The sequence below is a fragment of the Mobula hypostoma genome, chromosome 1, assembly GCF_963921235.1.
Source record: "Mobula hypostoma chromosome 1, sMobHyp1.1, whole genome shotgun sequence".
In the NCBI taxonomy this organism is placed as follows: domain Eukaryota; kingdom Metazoa; phylum Chordata; class Chondrichthyes; order Myliobatiformes; family Myliobatidae; genus Mobula; species Mobula hypostoma.
In genome coordinates this window covers 198,052,627-198,074,668 of record NC_086097.1, presented here as the reverse complement: position 1 = coordinate 198,074,668, position 22,042 = coordinate 198,052,627, and the positions used below count along the sequence as shown (strand labels likewise).

Here is a 22,042-nt window from a genome sequence, read left to right as displayed (position 1 = left end):
TGAATTATAGGAAAGATGTCAACAAAATAGAGAGAGTACAGAGAAGATCTACTAGAATGTTACCTAGGTTTCATCTCCTAAGTTACAGAGAAAGGTTGAACAAGTTGGGTCTTTATTCTTTGGAACGTAGAAGGTTGAGGGGGGACTTGATAATGGTATTTAAAATTATGACGGGGATAGATAGAGTTGACGCGGATAGGCTTTTTCCATTGAGAGTAGGGGAGATTCAAACAAGAGGACATGAGTTGAGAGTTAAAGGGCAAAGGTTTAGGGGTAACATGAGGGGGAACTTCTTTACTCAGAGAGTGGTAGCTGTGTGGAACAAGCTTCCAGCAGAAGTGGTTGAGGCAGGTTCGATGTTGTCATTTAAAGTTAAATTGCACAGCTATATGGACAGGAAAGGAATGGAGGGTTATGGGCTGAGTGCAGGTCGGTGGGACTAGGTGAGAGTAAGAGTTCGGCATGGACTAGAAGGGCTGAGATGGCCTGTTTCTGTGCTGTAATTGTTATATGGTTATATGATTATATAACTGCTTACAATACTCCGAGTGCGGTCTGACAAATGTCTTATAAAGCCTCAGCACCACATCCTTGTTCTTAGATTCTAGTCTTCTCAAAGTCTTCTTCTTTTTCTTTTAGCCCTTAACTCGGTAGTGGAGTTATCGAGGCACCGTCAAGGTGGTGTTTCCGTAGCAAGTTATTCTTGTTTTTATGAGGCAAAGTTGCTAGCTCGATGCTCGACCTGACTTGGATTCGAACTCAGGAACCTTCGCTCCGGAGTCCAGCGCTGATATTATTGTGCCACCTATCGGGACCTTCTCAAAGTGAATGCTAACATTACATTTGTTTTCCTTACCACCAACTCAACCTTCAAATTAACTATTAGGGGATCCTGCGCAGGGACTTGGGATTTGAATTTGAATTTGACTTTTCTCCACATTCAGATAATAGTTTACGTCTTTATCCCTTCTGCCAAAGTGCATGACCATACTCCTCCCTACCCTATATTCTATCTGTTGCTACTTTGACCACTCTTCCAATCTGTCTAAGTCCTTCTGCATTCTTCCTGCCTCCTCAACACTATCTGCCCCTCCACCAATCATTGTATTGTCTGCAAACTTGACCACATAGCCATCAATTCCATTATTCAAATTGTTGACCTATAATGTGAAAGGAAGTGGTTCAGTACTGAATCCTGTAAAACCAGAATAGGTTCCCTTTATTCCCAGTCTTTTCCTCCTGCCAGGCTGCCACTACTCTAACCATGCTTGTGTCTTTCCTGTAATACCATGGGCTCTTACCTTGTTAAGCAGCCTCATGTGTGGTACCTTGTCAGAGGCCTTCTGAAGATCCAATTAAGCAAAATCCATTGATTCTCCTTTGTCTATCCTGCTTGATATTTCCTCAAGGATTTCGAACAGATTTGTCAGGTGGGATTTCCCCTTAAGGAAACCATGCTGACTTTAACTTATCTTATCAAGTGCCTCCAAGAACATGAAACCTCATCCTTAATAATGGACTCCAACATCATCCCAACCACTGAAATGAAACTAACTAACCAATAATTTCCTCTCTTCTGCCTCCCTCCCTTCTTAAGCAGTGGAGTGACATTTCAAACTTTCCATTCCTCAAGAACCATTCCAGAATCTAGTGATTCTTGAAAGATCATTACTAATGCCTCCACAATCTCTTCAGCAAGCTTTTTCAGAACCCTGGAGTGTAGTCCATCTGGTCCAGATGACTTAAGAACCTTCAGACCTTTCATTTTCTCAAGTATCTTCTCCTTAGCAATACCAACTAGACTTACTTCTGTCCCCGACACTCTCGAAGTTCTGATATACTCTACCTGTTGGACAACCTTCAAGGTTCTATGGACTTATACTCCAAGATCTTTATGTTCCTCAGTCCTTCTAAAGACCCTGCCATTTATGGTATGTATCCTAGCCTCATTAGTACTCCTAAAATGAATTAGAATTAAAATTTTATTTCTTACATCCAACTCACAACATGAGTAAAAATCCTTATGTTGTGTCTCTGTCACTATGTACAAACAATAAAAAAGGGAAATATGGGAGGACATTGCCCAAACACTAAGACTATATACATAATTGTTTTGTGTGTACAGTCAGATATGCAATCAGAACAATGTATTGATACATCTGATGGCCTGGTGTCCCGGAACCCATTGGTCCTGGCCTTAATGCTGCTGTACCATTTGCCAGACGGAAGCAGCTGAAACGGTTTGTGGTTGGGATGACTGGAGTCCCTTATGATCCTCCAGGCCCTTTTTACACTCCTGCTGCTGTTGTGAATGTGCTGAGTAGAGTCCCCTGAGGCTCTGGGGACTCACGCCAAACTTCTTCAGCCATCTCAGGCGTAAGAGGCTTGGTTGTGTTTTTGTCACTGCTCAGCTGGTATATACAATCCCGGTGAGATCCTTGGTGATGTGTACTAGTCACACTCTCAACTACAGTGCCATTGATGTCAAAAGGGGCTAGCCTGTCTCCACTCATATCACATTTGTCTGTATTCATGAGTTAATGAATTTGTATTCTCATTTAATTTTTACTCAAATTTTGAAACCTTTACACCTTCCCTTTAAGACAGGAATCCTAAAAAAAGCTCTCAGCTCCAGTGAACCTTCCAAATACAGTGCATTCAAGTTAATCACAGACAGCAAAACAGTTCTGAGTTGTCTTACTGCTTATTTCTTGCCAACTATCAGTGACAAAAATCACTGCTTTTTGAACACAACCACATTTATGCCACTGATGCTATTTAAAAACTGTTTGCTCTAAGCACGGTATAGCATCTATTGGCCACACAAATCTGTGCAACTGACACTAGTTAAACCTGTTTGCAACAGTCTCCAGACCCAGTTAAGCAGCACAGTGTCACAAATAAATGTAGGAAATTATGTCATTTTTTTTATTAGAGTTTGTTGTTTAGCATTTTCCAAAATAAGAGGATGGCCTGATTAGTCAACGGCCCTATTAACCGGAATGCACTGTATTACCCATTTGAGTTGTAAGTTGGTACTATTGACTATTGACTGTTAACTGTATATAAATTGTATGACGACGTGGGATCAGCTGGCATGTCAGGCCTGCACAGACAAGCATCTCCCAGTCTCTGTCCAGCTAATAGGAGTCACCTGCCACTCATTCCCAATTCATCACTGTAGCCTATTTCAGCCTTGCTCTCATCCACAATCCTCATTCACCCATCAGACCAGCTGCTTCTAGCCTTCAGTGACCTTGTTCCCTTGTTGTGTTAAGTATCCATTCTCCCTTGCTTTGTGGACCCCTGTGCTTGTTATTTTCCAGTTTGTTATTAAAGTTGTTGCTCACTGCTTAATCATCTCTGCTGGCCTGCGGTTGGGTCAAACTTCTTCCACGTTTCCTGACAGGATTAGCGAACCACCGATTGACCCAGCAGAGTTTTCTCACCTGAAGGAAGTCATCCATTGCCATGAGCACACATTCCAGAAGCAGCAGGAAACCATTGATCATCTACTTGTCATTGTCCACCAACTCTCCATCTCCATACAGCAACCCCATGCCAGTCAGCCTCCTCTTGGAGCCCCAGATTCCGGTGCCTGAAAACTGCACTGATTCACCCTCCTGTCGCAGTGCACCTTTCACTTCAAGCTCCAGCCACCTCTGTCATCTACGGACCAAGCCAAGATTGCCTTCGTCATTCCTCTTTTGACTGGGAAAGCTCTGATCTGGGCTGTCACAAGCTGGGACAATAAATCCACTATTTGCAATGAATAAGAGGATGCACTGGGTTTTCGACCTTCCAGGAAGTGGAAGGTGGACAGCAAATCAGGTTCGTCACCTGCGTCAAGGCTCACGCTCGGCACTAGATGTCCCTGTAGAATTCACAACCCTCACAGTGAGTACAGCTGGAATGTGGAAGTGCTGCTAACCCATTGGCATCATGGTCTCTCAGAGCACTTGAAAGTCAAGCGGTCTACCCAAGAGATGCCCACCAACCTCAAAAGCCTAATCACTCTGGTCCTCTGTATCATATGGAACAAACCCCCGGATCATTAGCCAGAGCTGTAATTCCATTCCCAGAACCATTTCAGGCTGCTGGACCCTCATCATCAATGCCTTCAGAGCTCATGAGGATGGAGAGCTCCCTTAGCCCCCCAAGAGTGTGAGCATCGGTAGAGAAACCACTCATATGCTTACTGCAGAGCAGTCGATCAGTCATGCATCAAATGCCCACAGAATCCAGGAAAATGGCACTATCAGGTAGAGACAAGGGGCCTCCTAAATGGCAAGTTCCTTCAGACCTTTGTTTCAGCACCATAGCCTGAGTCATTCTCTCTGTCCTCCTGAACACCCCTAATAGCTCTACGTGCACAGGAGGCTCTAGTGGATTCTGGTGCAGCAGTCAACTTTCTGGACTAGACCCAGTGTTTGCAGCTTCGACTCTCTATCAAGCCTGTCTCTCACCCATTCTGCATAAAGGACCTTCTCAGACATCCCTTGGGGGTCTGGGATGGTCAGAGCATACAGCCAGCCCTTGCATGTGAGCATCAAAGAGCACAGCAAGAATATCCAATTCCTCTTTATTGACTCACCAAACACTCCACTCATCTTGGGTTACCCGTGAATCTCTACTCACGACCCTCACCCTACCTGGTTATCCGGTTCATTGCTGAGTTGAGGTCCCACCTACTGGACTACCTGCCTGCAACGTCAGCTGACTTCATCCTGTAAATCTGTGGAGACAGAGGAAACTCTCAATCTCACTAGACTCTTACAGGAATATCACGACTTAGCCATCACCTTCAGTGAAAGAGAAACCAGCACCCTGCCACCTCACAGATCACATGACTGCACGATCGACCTCCTTTAGAGCACGACCCATCCCTGAAGTTGTCTATTCTCCCTCTCCCATTATGACCCAAGCATAAATGACTATTTTGCTGAAGGACTACACCATCCCAGTGTCCAGCCAGTGTAGGATTCTTCTTTGTCAAGAAGAAAGATGGGGGTCTCCATCCCTGCATCAACTACAGTGGACTCAACAAAATCACCATTAAGGACAACTACCTTCTCCCCTGATGGATAGTTCATTCAAAACACTCCACAGAGCCTCTACAATCTGATCCACATCTCAGAAGGCCACACAGCACCTACGGAAGGAAAAAATGGTCATCATGAAGGGCCTTGGCCTAAAATATCGATTGCTTATTCCTTGCCATAGACGCTGCCTGGCCTGGTTGATGGATTCATGTTGTTGTGAACAGGGTGTGCATTACCTGATCGACTGGGAAGGATACGGCCCAGAGGAGAGGTTTTGGGTGCTGTCTAGTTTCATCTTGGATCCATCACTCATCGAGCAGTTCCACCAGACCTACCTGGATCATCCTGGGCTGGTGGGTTCAGGCCACAGGAGGTGGGTCCATTTAGCTCTGCTCAGGCAGGCATCTCCCAGTCCCCGTCCAGCTAACGGGTATCACCTACTACTTGATTCCAACTCATCACCTGCAGCCAGTTTAAGCCAAGCTCTCATCCACAGTCCTTTTCATTCGTAGTATCCATTCTCTCCTGTTTTGTGGCCCATGGTGGCTTGTTATTTTTCAGTTTATCATTGAAATTATTGCTTACTGCTTTGTCAACTCTGCTGCTCTGTGTTTGGGTCAAGCCCCTTCTACATTTTCTGACACACTAAGAGTTGAGTGGTACTGATTCAATCTGGGACCTCCAGATGCTTTTATCTTCCTTTGGTAAAAGGCCAGTTGTTGCTCCTTCCTTTCCAATTTGTGGTCCTATCATAGTTGGTGAGCACGCCAATCAGCAAGACCCATGCAAATACCATGAGAGGGTGGATCATCATAGAAAATGCCATTTTTCTTTTGAACAAGAGATTCTAGAGCCTGGGTAAATCAGAGGGCTTCTTTCAGTGTATGCCCAAATGGTATGGAGACCACATCACCGTGTGCTGTATACTGCTCACCTTGTGATTCTGAGCAGCCTGTGCCAGGGAGCGAAAGAAGCATGCAGACACAGAGCCTGAGTGTCATGAAGCACATGCTGGAGAACAGCAGGGCCCAGAAGAGCAGGAGGGAAAAGAAGGCTAACAAGAGATGTCCCAGCAGAGTATCATGAGTCTCGCCTTGCTGTATCACATGGCTATTTCATGATTCCCTAATAGGGAGACGTTGTTTTTAAGGAGCCTGTTAAATTGCAGCTGATGTTCTCTGCATTCCAAGTTTTACTGCCAACTTGATTAGCCAGTAGTCAGTCGAGAGAACCCAGATCACATGTAATAATCCCTCACATGCTCCTTTGTTGGTTCACCAGCATTACTCAGTATTTGACTACTTATCTATTTGCTTAACTAGCTTCTTTAACTACTTACAATGATGACTGAGACTGAAACAGCTCATGAAGGCTGTGAGATTTGTTTCTTGGTGGTTAAGTAGGTGCTGATTCTCACATCTGGAGAAAATAGCTGGAGCTGCCTCCTTCCAACTCTTTCTATGGTGTCTTCTGCAGGTATCCCAGTCCGAAAGCACACAATCCCTTCTTCCGGACATTTATTTCACTGACAAAAATGCCACTTGATCCAATACTGCCTTCCTTTTTGCTGCAGCTATTATGTGTGAAGCTGCTGTTTTGAGTGAAGTTTGAGGGCTATTGTCCTCCTCAGAAAGCTGTGTAGCAAATTGACATAAAGTATTTTCCATTGATTTTTGTCAATTTGGGAAGTATGAACTCATATTATAACCACACTAACTCTGTTCTTAAGATATTTTTAGTCATTTTATTGTTTTGTTTTGTTGGTGATCTAATTGGGCATGAGCACTACATGCAGTACAGGTTCACCCACCAAAAGGGGATGAAATCTAATTTTTAAGTAATTATAAGTTTCTATAAAGGAAACTGACAGTGTAAATTTGTCACATTTTAATTACAACCCTCCACTAGGGGCGGTACTGTAGAGCATCAGCTTTTTGTCAGTTTGTACCCAAAACTCCAAACAGCCCTGGATTTCCGCTACACAAACTGTGATAAATTTCCTAATGTACCTGTACCAGACCAAAGATCAGCTTCTGCTGTATAGCTCCGACTTCCCTCAAGCTTCCTGCTGCTGCACTGTTGTGACTTCACTAGAAACTCTGTATCAATAACTGCACTTCTAAGGAAGTTAAGGTAGCAGCCAAAAATCTGAAGGAAATCATGTATAATCAGCTTTATAAACAATCTTATATCAGCCTTTCATCTGACCCACCTAACCCCATCAAATCACCAATTCCACCCTACCATCACCCTCAACCCTGACTCCTCCACTACGACAATCCCTGGTTGAACTAGGAATGCTTAGCATTCATATACCAAAAGTCACAAATCTTGCAAACATCACAAGTTTTAATTCACAAAGTCAAAAATAATGATAAATTTAAAATATTTTACTCATTAACGATAATTTATATAGATAAGAGTGGCACATTTGGAGAGAACTGGCTAATTATTTGGAAATTAGTGATTGGTACATGTGATGAATTTGGGTATCTTATTTTCCAAACAGTCAGTATGGCCTGATGAATCATAATGTTATCTAATTGTCTAGGTCTGCAAGAGGTTCAGCTGCATGTCGGTCCATCAACTGAGAAGGAATTGCTATAAATAATAATAATATTATGGTACTATCTCAAAGATGGCCATTTTGTGTCATTGTATTACAACAAAGATTTGTTTCTTACTGTGAATGAAAATACTGAAAAGAGAGATTTGAGTTATGCATGCCATTCCGGTGTCTGTTTGCTGTACATTGTATTCACTCGTGCAGTGAATTGTGGTCCACAATCTGATTTTGATTCACTCCGCATTGTGGCAAAGGCAACATAAGCTCAGTTGACTTTATCATGTGACATACGATGTCACACCAGTCAGACTAGAATAAGACTCCAGATATTAAAAGATGCGATCATAACAAACAATTCCAAAACAATTCAACCTAAAAAATCAGTAGGCTCATTTAGAATAACACTTTCTATATTGGTTATACTTGTTGAACCTTGTGTTACTAATGTGTCATCTAAAGGATATGATGTCAATTGGGTTGGCATTGCTCACATATCCAAGTTTATTGAAATTGACAAGCATTCATGAACTAAAAGACAGATCGAAGAAAAATTTTGAATGCCACTTTGCACACAGTACTTGTCAAAAATGTTCCTTTTATTGCATGCAAAATATTTGCCATTTATAACATCTCTTTATACTTAAATCCAGCAGTTAAATTTTCTCTGTACATTTTCATTCAAATTTTAAATATATATTATATATTGATAAAACTCTATAGATGGCTGTTTTTGTACAAAATACACCACTGAAGTTAGTTCCTGTGGTGCAAATTTACAGTATTTTCCTTAACCATGTACATTTGTTATAAAAGCAACAATGTACATTTTGAAACGTGCCATATTTTAATGAAAAAAATAGAAAAGTGCATTATTTTACAAGACTGCAGTAATTGTAAAGACAATGTAAAATATATACATATTAGTGCATTCATTACAAAAAGATGCAATCCCAATAATTACATTTTATACATGAGTCTGAGATCTAGCTTGAGTTGTAAACATGTTGTTACAGCTTCCTATCATTTAAACTATTTCATAGTACAGCAAAAATTAAATCAGCTTTGGGAATAACAGTTAAATCATTTAAAACTGTTAGACCTTCTGGAGAGGAATCTTTTGTTGTTGTTGTTCTTTTTCTATTCTTACTGTCTTAATCCAGGCATTCAAAAACTAATTCCAGGTCATGCAAGTCTTAGCTGAACTAAAGAACTAAATGCAACTCCAGCCATTCATTTCTACTCCCTTCACATAAGGCCAGAAATAGCAAATGGCCAGAATTGCTGAAAAAGCATAAATACTCATCATAAATCAATAAATATTAATTGCATTATTAATTTCATTACTAGTTAAGTTGTCTTTTCAGTTATAATGCATACCAGTTTTACAAAGCGCATGCATTTTAACTGGCATGCTAAAATGATCTCTCTGCACTCACAATCCAGTATTAAAGAGCCAACTGTTGAAAATACAATGGTATATCCGATATACTGACTGCTTCATGTGTTAACAGGCATGCTATTTCAGCAACACAATTTGGGTTCTTATGATCTGATAGTTAATTCTGAAATGTGGTATTTAAACTGTTTTATAAAATTAATACCTAATGCATTGTTTCCTCAATTTCATCCAGAATACTCTTTCATTTTAACAATTTAATGTTCCACTCAAGCACATTAATACCAATCAAAATGTCCATTTGCAAGTAGATTTGATGGATACCCAGTGTGTTGCTTGTCCCTAAAACTCCAGCTGCCATCTGTAAGGCATATTGTCGCTGTTGTGGAGCTGTTACTAACCATGCTTCATGCTTGGTTTCTGAGTCTCAGAGAAAGGCTTTTTTTTTGCTGCTTCTTCTCCAGCACGTTCAATAATAAATCAAAATGAAAAGAGTTTCAAATGGACTTCCTCCTTCTCATGAGCCTGTGGTTTTCATTGAAGCTGTGTAAACCAGGCGACACAGAGCTCACAGGCGATGGGAACAGACTGTTTTTCAATGTACTCGGCGAAATTTCCTCTATCTTGTAAGATACTGAGTGAAAGTAATGAGGGTTTAATTGCGAACTGAAGGAATTCTGGTGTGATACCACCTGATTGGTATACTCATGGGACCTATAGCACATACAGGAGCAAACAGACTGCAGGTCTGTGACTTCCGTTTTGTACCTCTGTCGGCCCTGTTGGGCATCCTCCTGAATATGGATGATCATGCTGTTCCTATTCCCTGCCAAAGAAGCTCGCTCTTCGGCATCCCGCCGCTCATCTTCACTGTTCATGGTCAAAAACCTGAGAACCACCAAGTTGAGAAAAGCTCCAATAACCGTTAAACCAACTAAAATATACATAAAGCTAAAGGCCACGTAGAGCGGCCTTTTTTGCAGGGCCTTATCTTTCTGGAGGGCCACGAAGTCCCCAAAACCTATTGTAGTCAATGTAATAAAGCAATAATAATATGCATGAAAGAAGTTCCAGTCTTCATAATGTGCAAAGGCAGCTGCTCCAATGCATAGGGTCCCCATGCAGGAGAAGAAACCCACAGTCACCATGTTCTCCATCGACACATCTGTGCTTTTCATGCCAAGGCATTTCTTTATCCGTTTCAAAAGGTACTTGACAAATGTGTTCATCCGTTCTCCCAGACTCTGGAACATGACTAGCGTCAGCGGTATTCCCAGCACAGCATAAAACATGCAAAAAGCTTTACCTGCATCTGTGTCTGGAGCAGCATGGCCATATCCTGCAAATCAAAAAAGCAAAATCATTAATCAAATTGCACTCAAGAACTCTCAGGCGTTTGCATACCTCATTCTGAAATCAGAAAATACTCCAAACCTTAAGTGGCTATCTTCCCTTTTGGAAAGTTTTTGACATGGTTTTTGACTCAGCAACCTTAGACAGTTATGTTCCTTTCACAATGCAAAGCATTTCACTGAAGAGTTTAGAATGTGCACATAGCCATTGCGTAGAAAGCTAGGCTGAAAAATTATCAGATATATTGTTTTCATTAAAGGATGAAATATCAATGAAAGATTAATTACAAGCATGTTAAGATAATTTGAATGATGACATTAGCCAACAATGGTCATGAGTAATCCAGAGGCACTATAAATTCAAGCAAGCACGGGAATTAAACCACTGCAAAATGAACCCAAGGTCTCACAGTTCTCAAATGACACTCCTTGAAAAGAGAAAATTTGAGAATTATTTTACTGATGATTCAAGTTCATTTGAAGATTAGAGATTGGGCCTTGATCAACCTAATTCATTTAATATATGGATAGCATTGGTAAAGGCAATATTCATTATTGGAATGCACTTGGACCCATACTTTCAGAGGTTTTCTTTTAGAGTACAACTCAGCTTTTAATTACATACCCTTTGAGTCCAACAAATACATATGTTGACTGACAAGATTTGAATCAGGACTTATAAATTCAGGACAAAACTAGGACCTAATACCTTGTCATCCTTTGATTTAGATCTGTTCATGGCATAATATAATAAATAACCTGGCCTCAAAAGTGTTCTGAATGAAATAGTGATCAAGCTAGTAAATAATTGATTTCCCTACTATGTCTGGTTTAGAATTATAAACAAAGGAGAGAAAAGTATATTTTTTAACATTACATTTGGATCTTTTGTAGTGATTATAGCCATTATGAGGTTCTGCACACGAGTCAGCAGATCCAACTGTCCCACTTTTCTGATTGGGAATAAACGTGTCCTTAAGGCAAAGGGGAGAAGAAAAGCAAGTTTACTGTATGAGGCACTTTATTGAATGAATGCACAGGTATATATTTGATTCTTTTTTCTAAATTTCATTACATCTACACCCAACTATTTTATCAACAACTGCCAAGAAAACATTTTTGGCTTAGAATTTCCAAGAAAGTTTTGCATAGTTGCACTTTGCATAGAGGAGCTATGGCATAGGAGTGAAATTCCATGGTGCTTACTTTACAAATGTTCACAAAATGCATTCATTTAAATGACTATGTACAAATTTTCTTGTTCAATTGATCCTCTTATGGCTTGCACCTGCCAAAATCTTACTCATGTTGTTAATATACATACATACGTCACAATGATTGGATTTCCTATATCGTCACATATTCAGAGTGCATATTCAAAATTCAAAGTAAATTTTATTATCAAAGTTCATATATATCACCATTTACAACCCTGAGATTCATTTTCTTGCGGGTATACTCAATAAATCTATAGAATAATAGCCATAACAGAATCAACGAAAGACTGCTCAACTAGGATATTAAATCAGAGTGCCAAAGAAAACCAACTGTGCAAATGCAAAAAGAAGAAATAATAATAATAATAATAATAATAATAATAAATAAATAAATAAATAAATAAGCAATAAGTATTGAGAATATGAGTTGAAGAAACCTTGAAAATGAGTCAGTTGGTCATGGGAACAATTCAAAGAAGGGGCAAGTGAAGCAGAGTGATGTTATCCCCTCTGGTTCAAAAGCCTGATGGTTGGGGGGTAGTAACTGTTCCTGAATCCGGTGGTGTGAATCCTGAGGCTCTTCTACCTTCTTTATGATGGCAGCAGTGAGGAGAGAGCGAGCCCTGGGTGGCAGGGCTCCCAGGTGAATGATGCTGCTTTCCTCCGACAGCATTTCTTGTAGATGTGTTCAATAGTTGGGAGGGCTTTAGCTGTGATGGACTGGGCCAGTTCCACTACTTCTTGTAGGATTTCTGTTCAAGGGTATTGGTGCTTCCATACCAGGCTGTGATGCAAACAGTCAATATACCCTCCACTACATATCTATAGAAGTTTCTCAAAGTTTTAGATATAATGCCGAATCTCCACAAACTCCAAAGAATGTAGATATATGTGTACTATATTTTACTATAGTCTTTTATGACATCAACATTTGTAAAATATGGAAGAGCTAGCTTCCATAACTGATTTGCTTAAGCATGCACTGATTAATGTGCATCAGCAATCCACACTGATTTCTCCGTTCATCAGCTAGCTATGCTGGCATTTAAAGGAGGAAGAGAACTTACAGTACATTGGGGATGTTCACTGCACACCAGTTGTTTACATTCCTTGCTGCTTGTTTTACACCAGTTTTTCAAAAATTTGACATATGTTGCCATCATTGTTCAGTGTAATTTTGGCATGAGTCAGATCAAGGAGAATCTGCCCCATTAATTATTTTGTCATATCATTTGTATTTGTGGGATATATTCTTCTGTGCAAAATGGCTGCTTTATTTGCTTACATAACAATTAAATACCTTAGGATACTTTTTTCTATTAATAGCTCTTTATAAATACAAATAATTGTTGTTGTCATTTGTGCTTCAAAGGAATTTACTGTGTATGAAATATTTAGATATTTCAGGAAGGATTAAATGAATACAATCTATTCTTTATTCTATGAAATATGTTCACAATGTCCACCATACATCTACTAACACAATTAGAGTTAGGGATGCTATCTGTTACATTTTAGCAAAGATGATTTTATTCTGTTGCAATTTCAAACAGAGATGGTTGAATCATTTGTATCGCTCCAGGCTTATTATTTTCTGCTTTATTCATGAAAAGTCCATATTTTGCCTTTGGTTTATTGCTGATTGATGACATTTACACTAGAAGGACTGTACTGTACACTCTGTATTATACTGAAGATATATATATAAGATATGGGCGCATGAAAACTATTATATCTTCGAACAAATATTGAACTGTCAAACTGGGAGAGCATAATAATACTGAGGAAAGGGTCAGTAATATAAACAATGAAAAAAATGGAATTGTTTTCATTGTATCTACAGAACTGTGTCCTAGATTAGTATGAGTTTACCTGAACACAGTAAGTGCAAATGTGAATCAAATTCCAAGAAATTAATTTGAAAAAATAGGGGCTATAAAATGAAACAAAAACAAAAGCTAAAAATACAACAGAACGGCCAACATCAACGGGATAAAATGATAAACTACTCAAATACATTAGAAATAATTACTGACTGATAAGAGAGTGGGAAATAAAATACAAGGAGGGGTGTGATTGGCAACTAAATATTCCTGGATTTCTTTGCTTCAGGTGTGATAGAATCGGAAGGGCAAGAGGGGAGGTGTTGCATTGCTTGTCACAGAAAATATTACAGCAGTGCTTTGGCAGGATAGATTAGAGGACTTGTCTAGGGAGGCTATTTGGGTGGAATCGAGGAATGGGAAAGGTATGGTAATGCTTATAGGGGTCTATTATAGACCACCTAATGGGGAGCGAGAAGTGGAGGAGCAAATTTGTAAGGAGATAGCAGATATTTGTAGTAAGTACAATGTTGTGATTGTGGGAGATATTAATTTTCCACACATGACTGGAAAGCCCATTCTGTAAAAGGGCTGGATGGTTTGGAGTTTGTCAAATGTGTGCAGGATAGTTTTTTGCAGCAATACATAGAGGTACCCACTAGAGAAGGGACAGTGTTGGATCTCCTGTTAGGGAATGAGATAGGGCAGGTGACGGAGGTATGTGTTGGGGAGCACTTCGGGTCCAGTGATCACAATGCCATTAGTTTCAATATAATTATGGAGAAGGATAGGGCTGGAGCCAGGATTGAGATTTTTGATTGGAGAAAGGCTAACTTTGAGGAGATGCGAAAGGATTTAGAAGGAGTGAATTGGGACAATTTGTTTTATGGGAAGGATGTAATAGAGAAATGGAGGTCATTTAAAGGTGAAATTCTGAGGGTACAGAAACTTGATGTTCCTGTTAGGTTGAAAGGAAAGGTTAAAAGTTTGAGACAGCCATTGTTTTCAAGGGATATTGGAAACTTGGTTTGGTAAAAGAGAGAGATCTACAATAAGTATAGGCTGCATGGAGTAAATGAGGTGCTCAAGGAATATAAAGAATGTAAAAAGAATCTTAAGAAAGAAATTAGAAAACCTGAAAGAAGATATGAGGTTGCTTTGGCAAGTAAGGTGAAGATAAATCCAAAGGGTTTCTACAGTTATATTAATAGCAAAAGGATAGTGAGGGATAAAATTGGTCCCTTAGCGAATCAGAGTGGACGGCTATGTGTGGAGCCAAAAGAGATGGGGGAGATTTTGAACAATTTCTTTTCTTTGGTATTCACTAAGGAGAAGGATATTGAATTGTGTAAGGTAAGGGAAACAAGTAGGGTAGTTATGGAAAATATGATGATTAAAGAAGAGGAAGTACTGGCGCTTTTAAGGAATATAGAAGTGGATAAGTCTCCGGGTCCTGACAGGATATTCCCTAGGACCTAGAGGGAAGTTAGTGTGGAAATAGCAGAGGCTCTGACAGAGATATGTCAAATGTTAATAGAAACGGGGATGGTGCTGGAGGATTGGCGTATTGCTCATGCTGTTCCATTGTTTAAAAAGGGTTCTAAGAGTAAACCTAGCATTATTGGCCTGTGAGTTTGATGTCAGTGGTGGGTAAATTGATGGAAAGTATTCTTAGAGATGATATATATAATTATTAGAATAGACAGGGTCTGATTAGGAACAGTCAACATGGATTTATGCAAGGAAGGTCATGTTTGACAAACCTTATTGAATTTTTTGAAGAGGTTACTAGGAAAGTTGACGAGGGTAAAGCAGTGGATGTTGTCTATATGGACTTCAGTAAGGCCTTTGACAAGGTTCCACACGGAAGGTTAGTTAGGAAGGTTCAATCATTAGGTATTAATATCAAAGTAGTAAAATGGATTCAGCAGTGGCTGGATGGGAGACGCCAGAGAGCAGTGGTGTATAACTGTGTGTCAGATTGGAGGACGGTGTCTAGTGGTGTGTTTCAGGGATCTGTACTGGGTCCAATGTTGTTTGACAAATATATTAATGATCTGGATGATGGGGTGGTAAATTGGATTAGTAAGTATGCAGATGATAGGTTGAGTTGTGGATAATGATTTCAGATCTCCCCCTCCCCCTCCCACTTTAAAATCTCTTACTAGCTCTTCTTTCAGTTAGTCCTGACGAAGGGTATCGGCCCGAAACATTGACTGTACCTCTTCCTAGAGATGCTGCCTGGCCTGCTGCATTCACTAGCAACTTTGATGTGTGTTGCTTGTGGATAATGAGGTAGGTTTTCAAAGCTTGCGGAGAGATTTAGGCCAGTTATAAGAGTGGGCTGAAAGATGGCAGATGGAGTTTAGTGCTGATAAATGTGAGGTGCTACATTTTAGTAGGACTGATCAAAATAGGACATATAAGGTAAATGGTAGGGCATTGAAGAATGCAGTAGAACAGAGGGATCTAGGAATAATGGTGCATAGTTCTCTGAAGGTGGAATCTCATGTGGATAGTGTGGTGAAGAAAGCTTTTGGTATGCTGGCCTTTATGAATCAGAGCATTGAGTATAGGAGTTGGATGTAATGTTGAAATTGTACAAGGCATTGGTAAGGCCAAATTTGGAGAATTGTGCACAGTTCTGGTCACCAAATTATAGGAAAGATGTCAAACAGAATCAACAAACTCATTCGTAAGGCCAGTGATGTTGTGCGGATAGAACTGGACTCTCTGACAGTGGTGTCTGAAAAGAGTATGCTGTCCAAGTTGCATGTCATCTTGGACAATGTCTCCCATCCACTACATAATGTACTGGTTAGGCACAGGAGTACATTCAGCCAGAGACTCATTCCTCTGAGATGCAGCACAGAGCGTCATAGGAAGTCATTCCTGCCTGTGGCCATCAGACTTTACAACTCCTCCCTTGGAGGATCAGACACCCTGAGCCAATAGGCTGGTCCTGGACTTATTTCCTGGCATAATTTACATATTACTATTTAATTATTTATGGTTTTATTACTATTTAATTATTTATGGTGCAACTGTAACGCAAACCAATTTCCCCCAGGATCAATAAAGTATGACTATGACTATGAACAGAAGAGAGAGAGTACAGAGAAGATTTACTGGAATGTTACCTGGGTTTTATCACCTAAGTTACAGAGAAAGGTTGAACAGCTCTCTGACACCTTCTCTTACTTAGCTCTCTGACACTCCCTCTTACCTAGCTCTCTGACACCTTCTCTTACTTACCCCGGAACAGGACCCCACCAAAAAACATCAAACCATTGTCTCCCGTAACATCATCGCCCTTATGAACTCTGGAGACCTTCCATCCTCAGTCACTAAACTCATTATTCCCACACCCCGTACCGCTCGGTTTTACCTCCTCCCCAAGATTCACAAGCCTGACTGTCCCGGCAGACCCATAGTTTCTGCCTGCTCCTGTCCCACCGAACTTGTACCTGGACTCCATTTTGTCACCCATAGTTCAGTCTCTCCCCACCTACATCCAGGATACATCCCATGCCCTCCACCTCTTCAATAACTTCAAGTTCCCCGGTCCCAACCGCTTCATTTTCACTATGGATGTCCAATCGCTATACATCTCCATTCCCTATGAAGAAGGCCTCAAAGCCCTCCGCTACTTTATGGATAATAGACCTCACCAGTTCCCCACCACCACTACCCTCCTCCGGTTGGCGGAACTGGTTCTCACACTCAATAACCTCTCTTTTGGCGCTTCCCACTTTCTTCACACCAAGAGTGTAGCTATGGGAACTCGCATGGGCCCTAGCTATGCCTACCTCTTCGTTGGTTATGTGGAACAGTCTGTGCTCCAAACCTATTCTGGTACTGCTCCCCAACTTTTCCTTCGGTACATTGATGACTACATTGGTGCTGCTTCCTGCACCCATGCTGAGCTCGTCAATTTCATCGACTTTACTTCAAACTTCCACCCAGCCCTCAAATTCACTTGGTCTATCTCGGACACTTCTCTCCCCTTTCTCGATCTGTCGCTCTCCATCTCTGGAGACAGACTGTCCACTGACATCTGCTACAAGCCCACTGACTCTCATAACTAACTCAACTATACCTCTTCACACCCCGCCACATGCAAAAATGCCATTCCCTATTCCCAGTTCCTCCGTCTCCGTCGCATCTGCTCCGAGGATGAGGTTTTCCATTCCAGGACATCTCAAATGTCCTCTTTCTTTAAGGATCGTGGTTTCCCTTCTGCTGTCATCAATGATGCCCTCACCGCATCTCCTCCATTTCCCACACTTCGGCTCTCACCCCATCCTCTCACCACCACAACAGGGACAGAGTTCCCCTTGTCCTCACCTACCACCCCACCAGCCTCCGGATCCAAAACGTTATCCTTCGCAACTTCCACCACCTTCAACAGGACCCCACCACTAAGCACATCTTTCCCTCTCCACCCCTCTCCGCCTTCTGCAGGGATCGGTTCCTCCGCGACTCCCTGGTCCACACGTTCCTCCCCACGGATCTCCCACCTGGCACTTATCCCTGTAAGCTTAAGTGCTACACCTGTCCCTACACCTCCTCTCTTGCCACCATTCAGGGCCCCAAACAGTACTTCCAAGTGAGGCAACACTTCACTTGTGAGTCGGTTGGGGTCATCTATTGCATCCGGTGCTCCTGGTGCGGCCTCCTCTACATCGGTGAAACCCGACGCAGATTGGGGGACCGCTTCATTGAGCACCTCCGCTTCATCCGCCAAAACAGACAGCATCTCCCAGTAGCCACCCACTTCAACTCTGCTTCCCACTCCCATTCAGATATGTCCATACATGGCCTCCTCTACTGCCATGATGAGGTTAAACTCAGGTTGGAGGAGCAACACCTCATATACCGTCTAGGTAGTCTCCAGCCCCTTGGTATGAACATAGAATTCTCCAACTTCCGGTAATTCCCTCCCCCTCCCTTCCCCTATCCCTATGTCACTCTGCCCCCTCCCCCAGCTGCCTACCACCTCCCTCTTGGTTCTGCCTCCTACTACCCATTGTCTTCACCTTTCCTGCTTATCACCTCCCTGCCTCCCTTCCCCCACCCCTTTATCTTTCCCCTTACTGGTTTTTCACCTGGAACCTACCAGCATTCTCCTTCCCACCATCCCCCCACCTTCTTTATAGGGCCTCTGCCCCTTCCCCCTACAGTACTGACGAAGGGTTCTGGCCCGAAATGTCGACTGATCGTTTCCACGGATGCTGCGCGACTTGCTGATTTCCACCAGCGTGTTGTGAGTGAAGGTTGAACAAGTTGGGTCTTTATTCTTTGGAGCATAGAAGGTTGAGGGGGTACTTGATAGAGATATTTAAAATTATGAGGCGAATAGAGTTGACGTGGATAGGTTTTTTCCATTGAGAGTGGGGGAGATTCAAACAAGAGGACATGGGTTGAGAGTTAAAGGGCAAAAGTTTAGGGGTAAAATGAGGGGGAACTTCTTTACTCAGAGAGTGGTAGCTGTGTGGAACGAGCTTCCAGCAGAAGTGGTTGAGGCAGATTCGATGTTGTCATTTAAAGTTAAATTGGATAGATATAATGACAGGAAAGGAATGGAAGGTTATGGGCTGAGTGCAGGTAAGTGGGACTAGGTGAGAGTAAGAGTTCGTCACAGACTAGAAGGGCCGAGATGGCCTGTTTCCGTGCTGTAATTGTTATATGGTTAAGTAGCCCTCAGATAGGAGGTGCTCATGGTAAGTACCAAACATATTTGCACAGGAAGCAAAAGCTGTGAAGCCAAAATCGCAGGTATTGAATGAACAGACAACTTAAAAATGGTGATCAAAATACAGCTCTGAAAATAACTTAGATGAATTAAGAAAAATTAGAATAGTGGATGACATAAAGTTAGACCCAATTCTTTTACTTAAGTTATTCTCCATAATAGTCAAAAGGCAATGATCATTATATATTTATAATCATGTCTGTTCTCATGGCTGTGAGTTATAATGTTTTAGGTTCTGCACTAATTTAGAAAAAAACTGCAGTATTTACTGATTCATATAATAAGATAAAACTAGAAAAACCTGTCCTACTATCATACTTTCAAGCATAATAAATTCAAGTTCTGGAGCCTTTTTGTTGAAGGTCACACATTCATTATCAGACCTAAGAGATTGTCTTGAGCATCATAAAACTTGCCATTTAATGATTTTTATGTTAGAAAGAAGTTTGCCTCAGCCTCCCTTCTATGGAAACATATTGTTATTGTAAGAGCCAAATTAAAGGGACAAAAGTTGTCCCCAGTATTGCTTAACAGTAACAGCATCTTTTGGATCAGACGGGGTAAATCTGACTCCTGTTTGCCCTCCAAAAAATCTCACTGCACCCAATGTTCACAAGTGGTCTTCTACCTAATTGCTAAATAGACCTTTTTTTTTCCAGGAAGCTTTGTCTTAGTCTGAAGATTAGTGAAATGTTGCTTGGCAGTCAACAAGAGAGATGTTTTAATTAACGTACAAACATTTGGGTTAGGGTCACTCATCGTAAAGTTCAAACAACATTTTAGTCAATCTCCTATAAGCATTGGCAGTGTAATGAGGGATTATATTACATTTAAAAAATTAAAAGAAAGATTAAAGAAAGAATAAAGATGGTCTGATATTTGGGGGGGGGGTTATCCTAGAGCAAGGGTTCCCAACCTACCATCCATACTGCTTAAAGGTGTTGGTTGGGAACATAAAACCATAAAAAAGATTGGGAACCCCTGTACTAGAGGATGGAGAACGGGCTGAGGAGCTAGTAATAGTGGGATTACATGAATATGATAATGACAGTTCTGAGAAATAATCTTTCTCAACTTATTAAATATAAATTCATACTTGAGGATTGCCGATAACCAATACACCATGAATGAATGGGTTATCATACAAGGAACGTTTGATGGCTCTGGGTCTGTACTCACTAGATTTCAGAAGGATGAGGGGGATCTCATTGAAACCTTTCAAATGTTGAAAGGCCTAGATAGAGTAGATGTGGAAAGGATGTTTCCCATGGTGAGAGAATCTAGAACAAGAGCACACAGCCTCAGAATAGAGATGCAGAGAAAGTCATTTAGCCAAAGGGTGGTGAGTTTGTGGAATTTGTTGCCACATGCAGCTGTGGAGCCCAGGTCATTGGGTGATTTTTAGGCAGAGATTGGTAGGTTCTTGATTGAACATGGCATCAAAGGTTACAGGGAGAAGGCCGGGAACTAGAGTTGAGGAGGAGACAGGAAAAAGGATCAGCCATGATTGAATGGCGAAGCAGACTGAATGGGCCAGATGGCCTAATTCTTTTCCTGTAACTTATGGTTTTATGCCATTGCTATTTGAGAAAGATACAAATTAAAACAATGTAGCTATATGGGGACACATTTGATAGGCTTTAATGCAAATAACAATAAATACATCAAAGTAAATGATGAGTTAATTATGGAAAGCCAACATAGATAGCAACTGTTCCATCAAATTTCCATAGATGTACCACAGAGAGCACGCTAACTGGTTGCATCATCATCTGGTATGGAGGAGTCACTACACAGGAATGGAGAAAGCTGTATGATGAACACTAGCCTCCCCAGCATCAAGGGCATCTTCAAAAGGTGATTTCATCATCAAGTGCTTCTTCCCCTCTGCCATCAGATTTCTGAATGGTCATCACTATTTTTGCTCTCTCTTTGCATTATATATTTATTTATTTATTACTTTGAGCCCTGCTGCTGCTGCAAAACAACAAATTTCACGCTATGTGTCAGAAATAATAAGCCCGATTCAGATTCTGATTCAATAACAATTACCGCACTGTAGCTCATACGCAAAAAGTGAAGAATATATTGAGTAATGTGTAAGAAAGCTCTCGCTAACATCTCAGTGGGGAAATGAATCATGGCAATGTAGTCATGCAGTATGGTAGTGCGCTCTTTACCCACTCAGCCACACCCCCTTGAAACCCAAGAAAGCACATGCCATCAAGTGCCCATTTACGCTAACTCTACACTGATCCCATATTATTTTCCCACAGCTCACCATATCTGCCCCAAAATTCTACCACTTACCTATATTACGGAAAGCATAAAGTGGTAAATTGACCTACCAAAAGCTGACAAGTTCATAAAAATCAAATTTATCATCCTTACCATTATCATCGTTGATAAATACACAGCTTTTAAGTGAAGAGGAATCAGTAATTTTTTTTTTCTGGACAAGATACCAAGCTTTTTTCATGTTTTAATATGAAGGTATATTGTCCTAATCACATACACCAACTATCAACAAATTTACAATCTTCCCTGCCTCCCTGTCTTCGTCCTGGCTCATGTCCAGTGCTGCAAATGGTAAAAGGTGACTTAATTAAAATAAGTTAATAGCAAAGAAAAATCACATGGATTTGATATTATTGAACAGGACTGCACATAATCGAAAAATATGACAAGGGCCACAACCAACTGATGTTGCTTTGATGTATGAAAATTAATATTTGTCACTTGTGTTGTTATAAGTATTGTGTAAATATTGTGTTGTTTCTTTCTGTGATTGCTCTTACTGCTGACATAGACACTGAACATTAAGGTTTTCACTCAGTGAAGCTCAGGTTCAGTACATCTGCAGACTGCTCAGATTCAGCACCTGGTTTATA

General features: G+C 40.9%; 1 protein-coding gene across 1 annotated transcript in view; it reads right to left on the bottom strand.

Moving 5' to 3' along the window:
• Nucleotides 1-8,206: 8,206 nt before the first annotated feature.
• The window catches only part of kcnk9 (potassium channel, subfamily K, member 9), a 90,203-nt gene continuing 76,367 nt past the window's right edge, over nt 8,207-22,042 (bottom strand). The window contains exon 2 of the mRNA XM_063041540.1: nt 8,207-10,343. Coding sequence (XP_062897610.1) covers nt 9,502-10,343 — 842 coding nt within the window. The 3' untranslated portion in view covers nt 8,207-9,501. The remainder of the gene's footprint in view (nt 10,344-22,042) is intronic.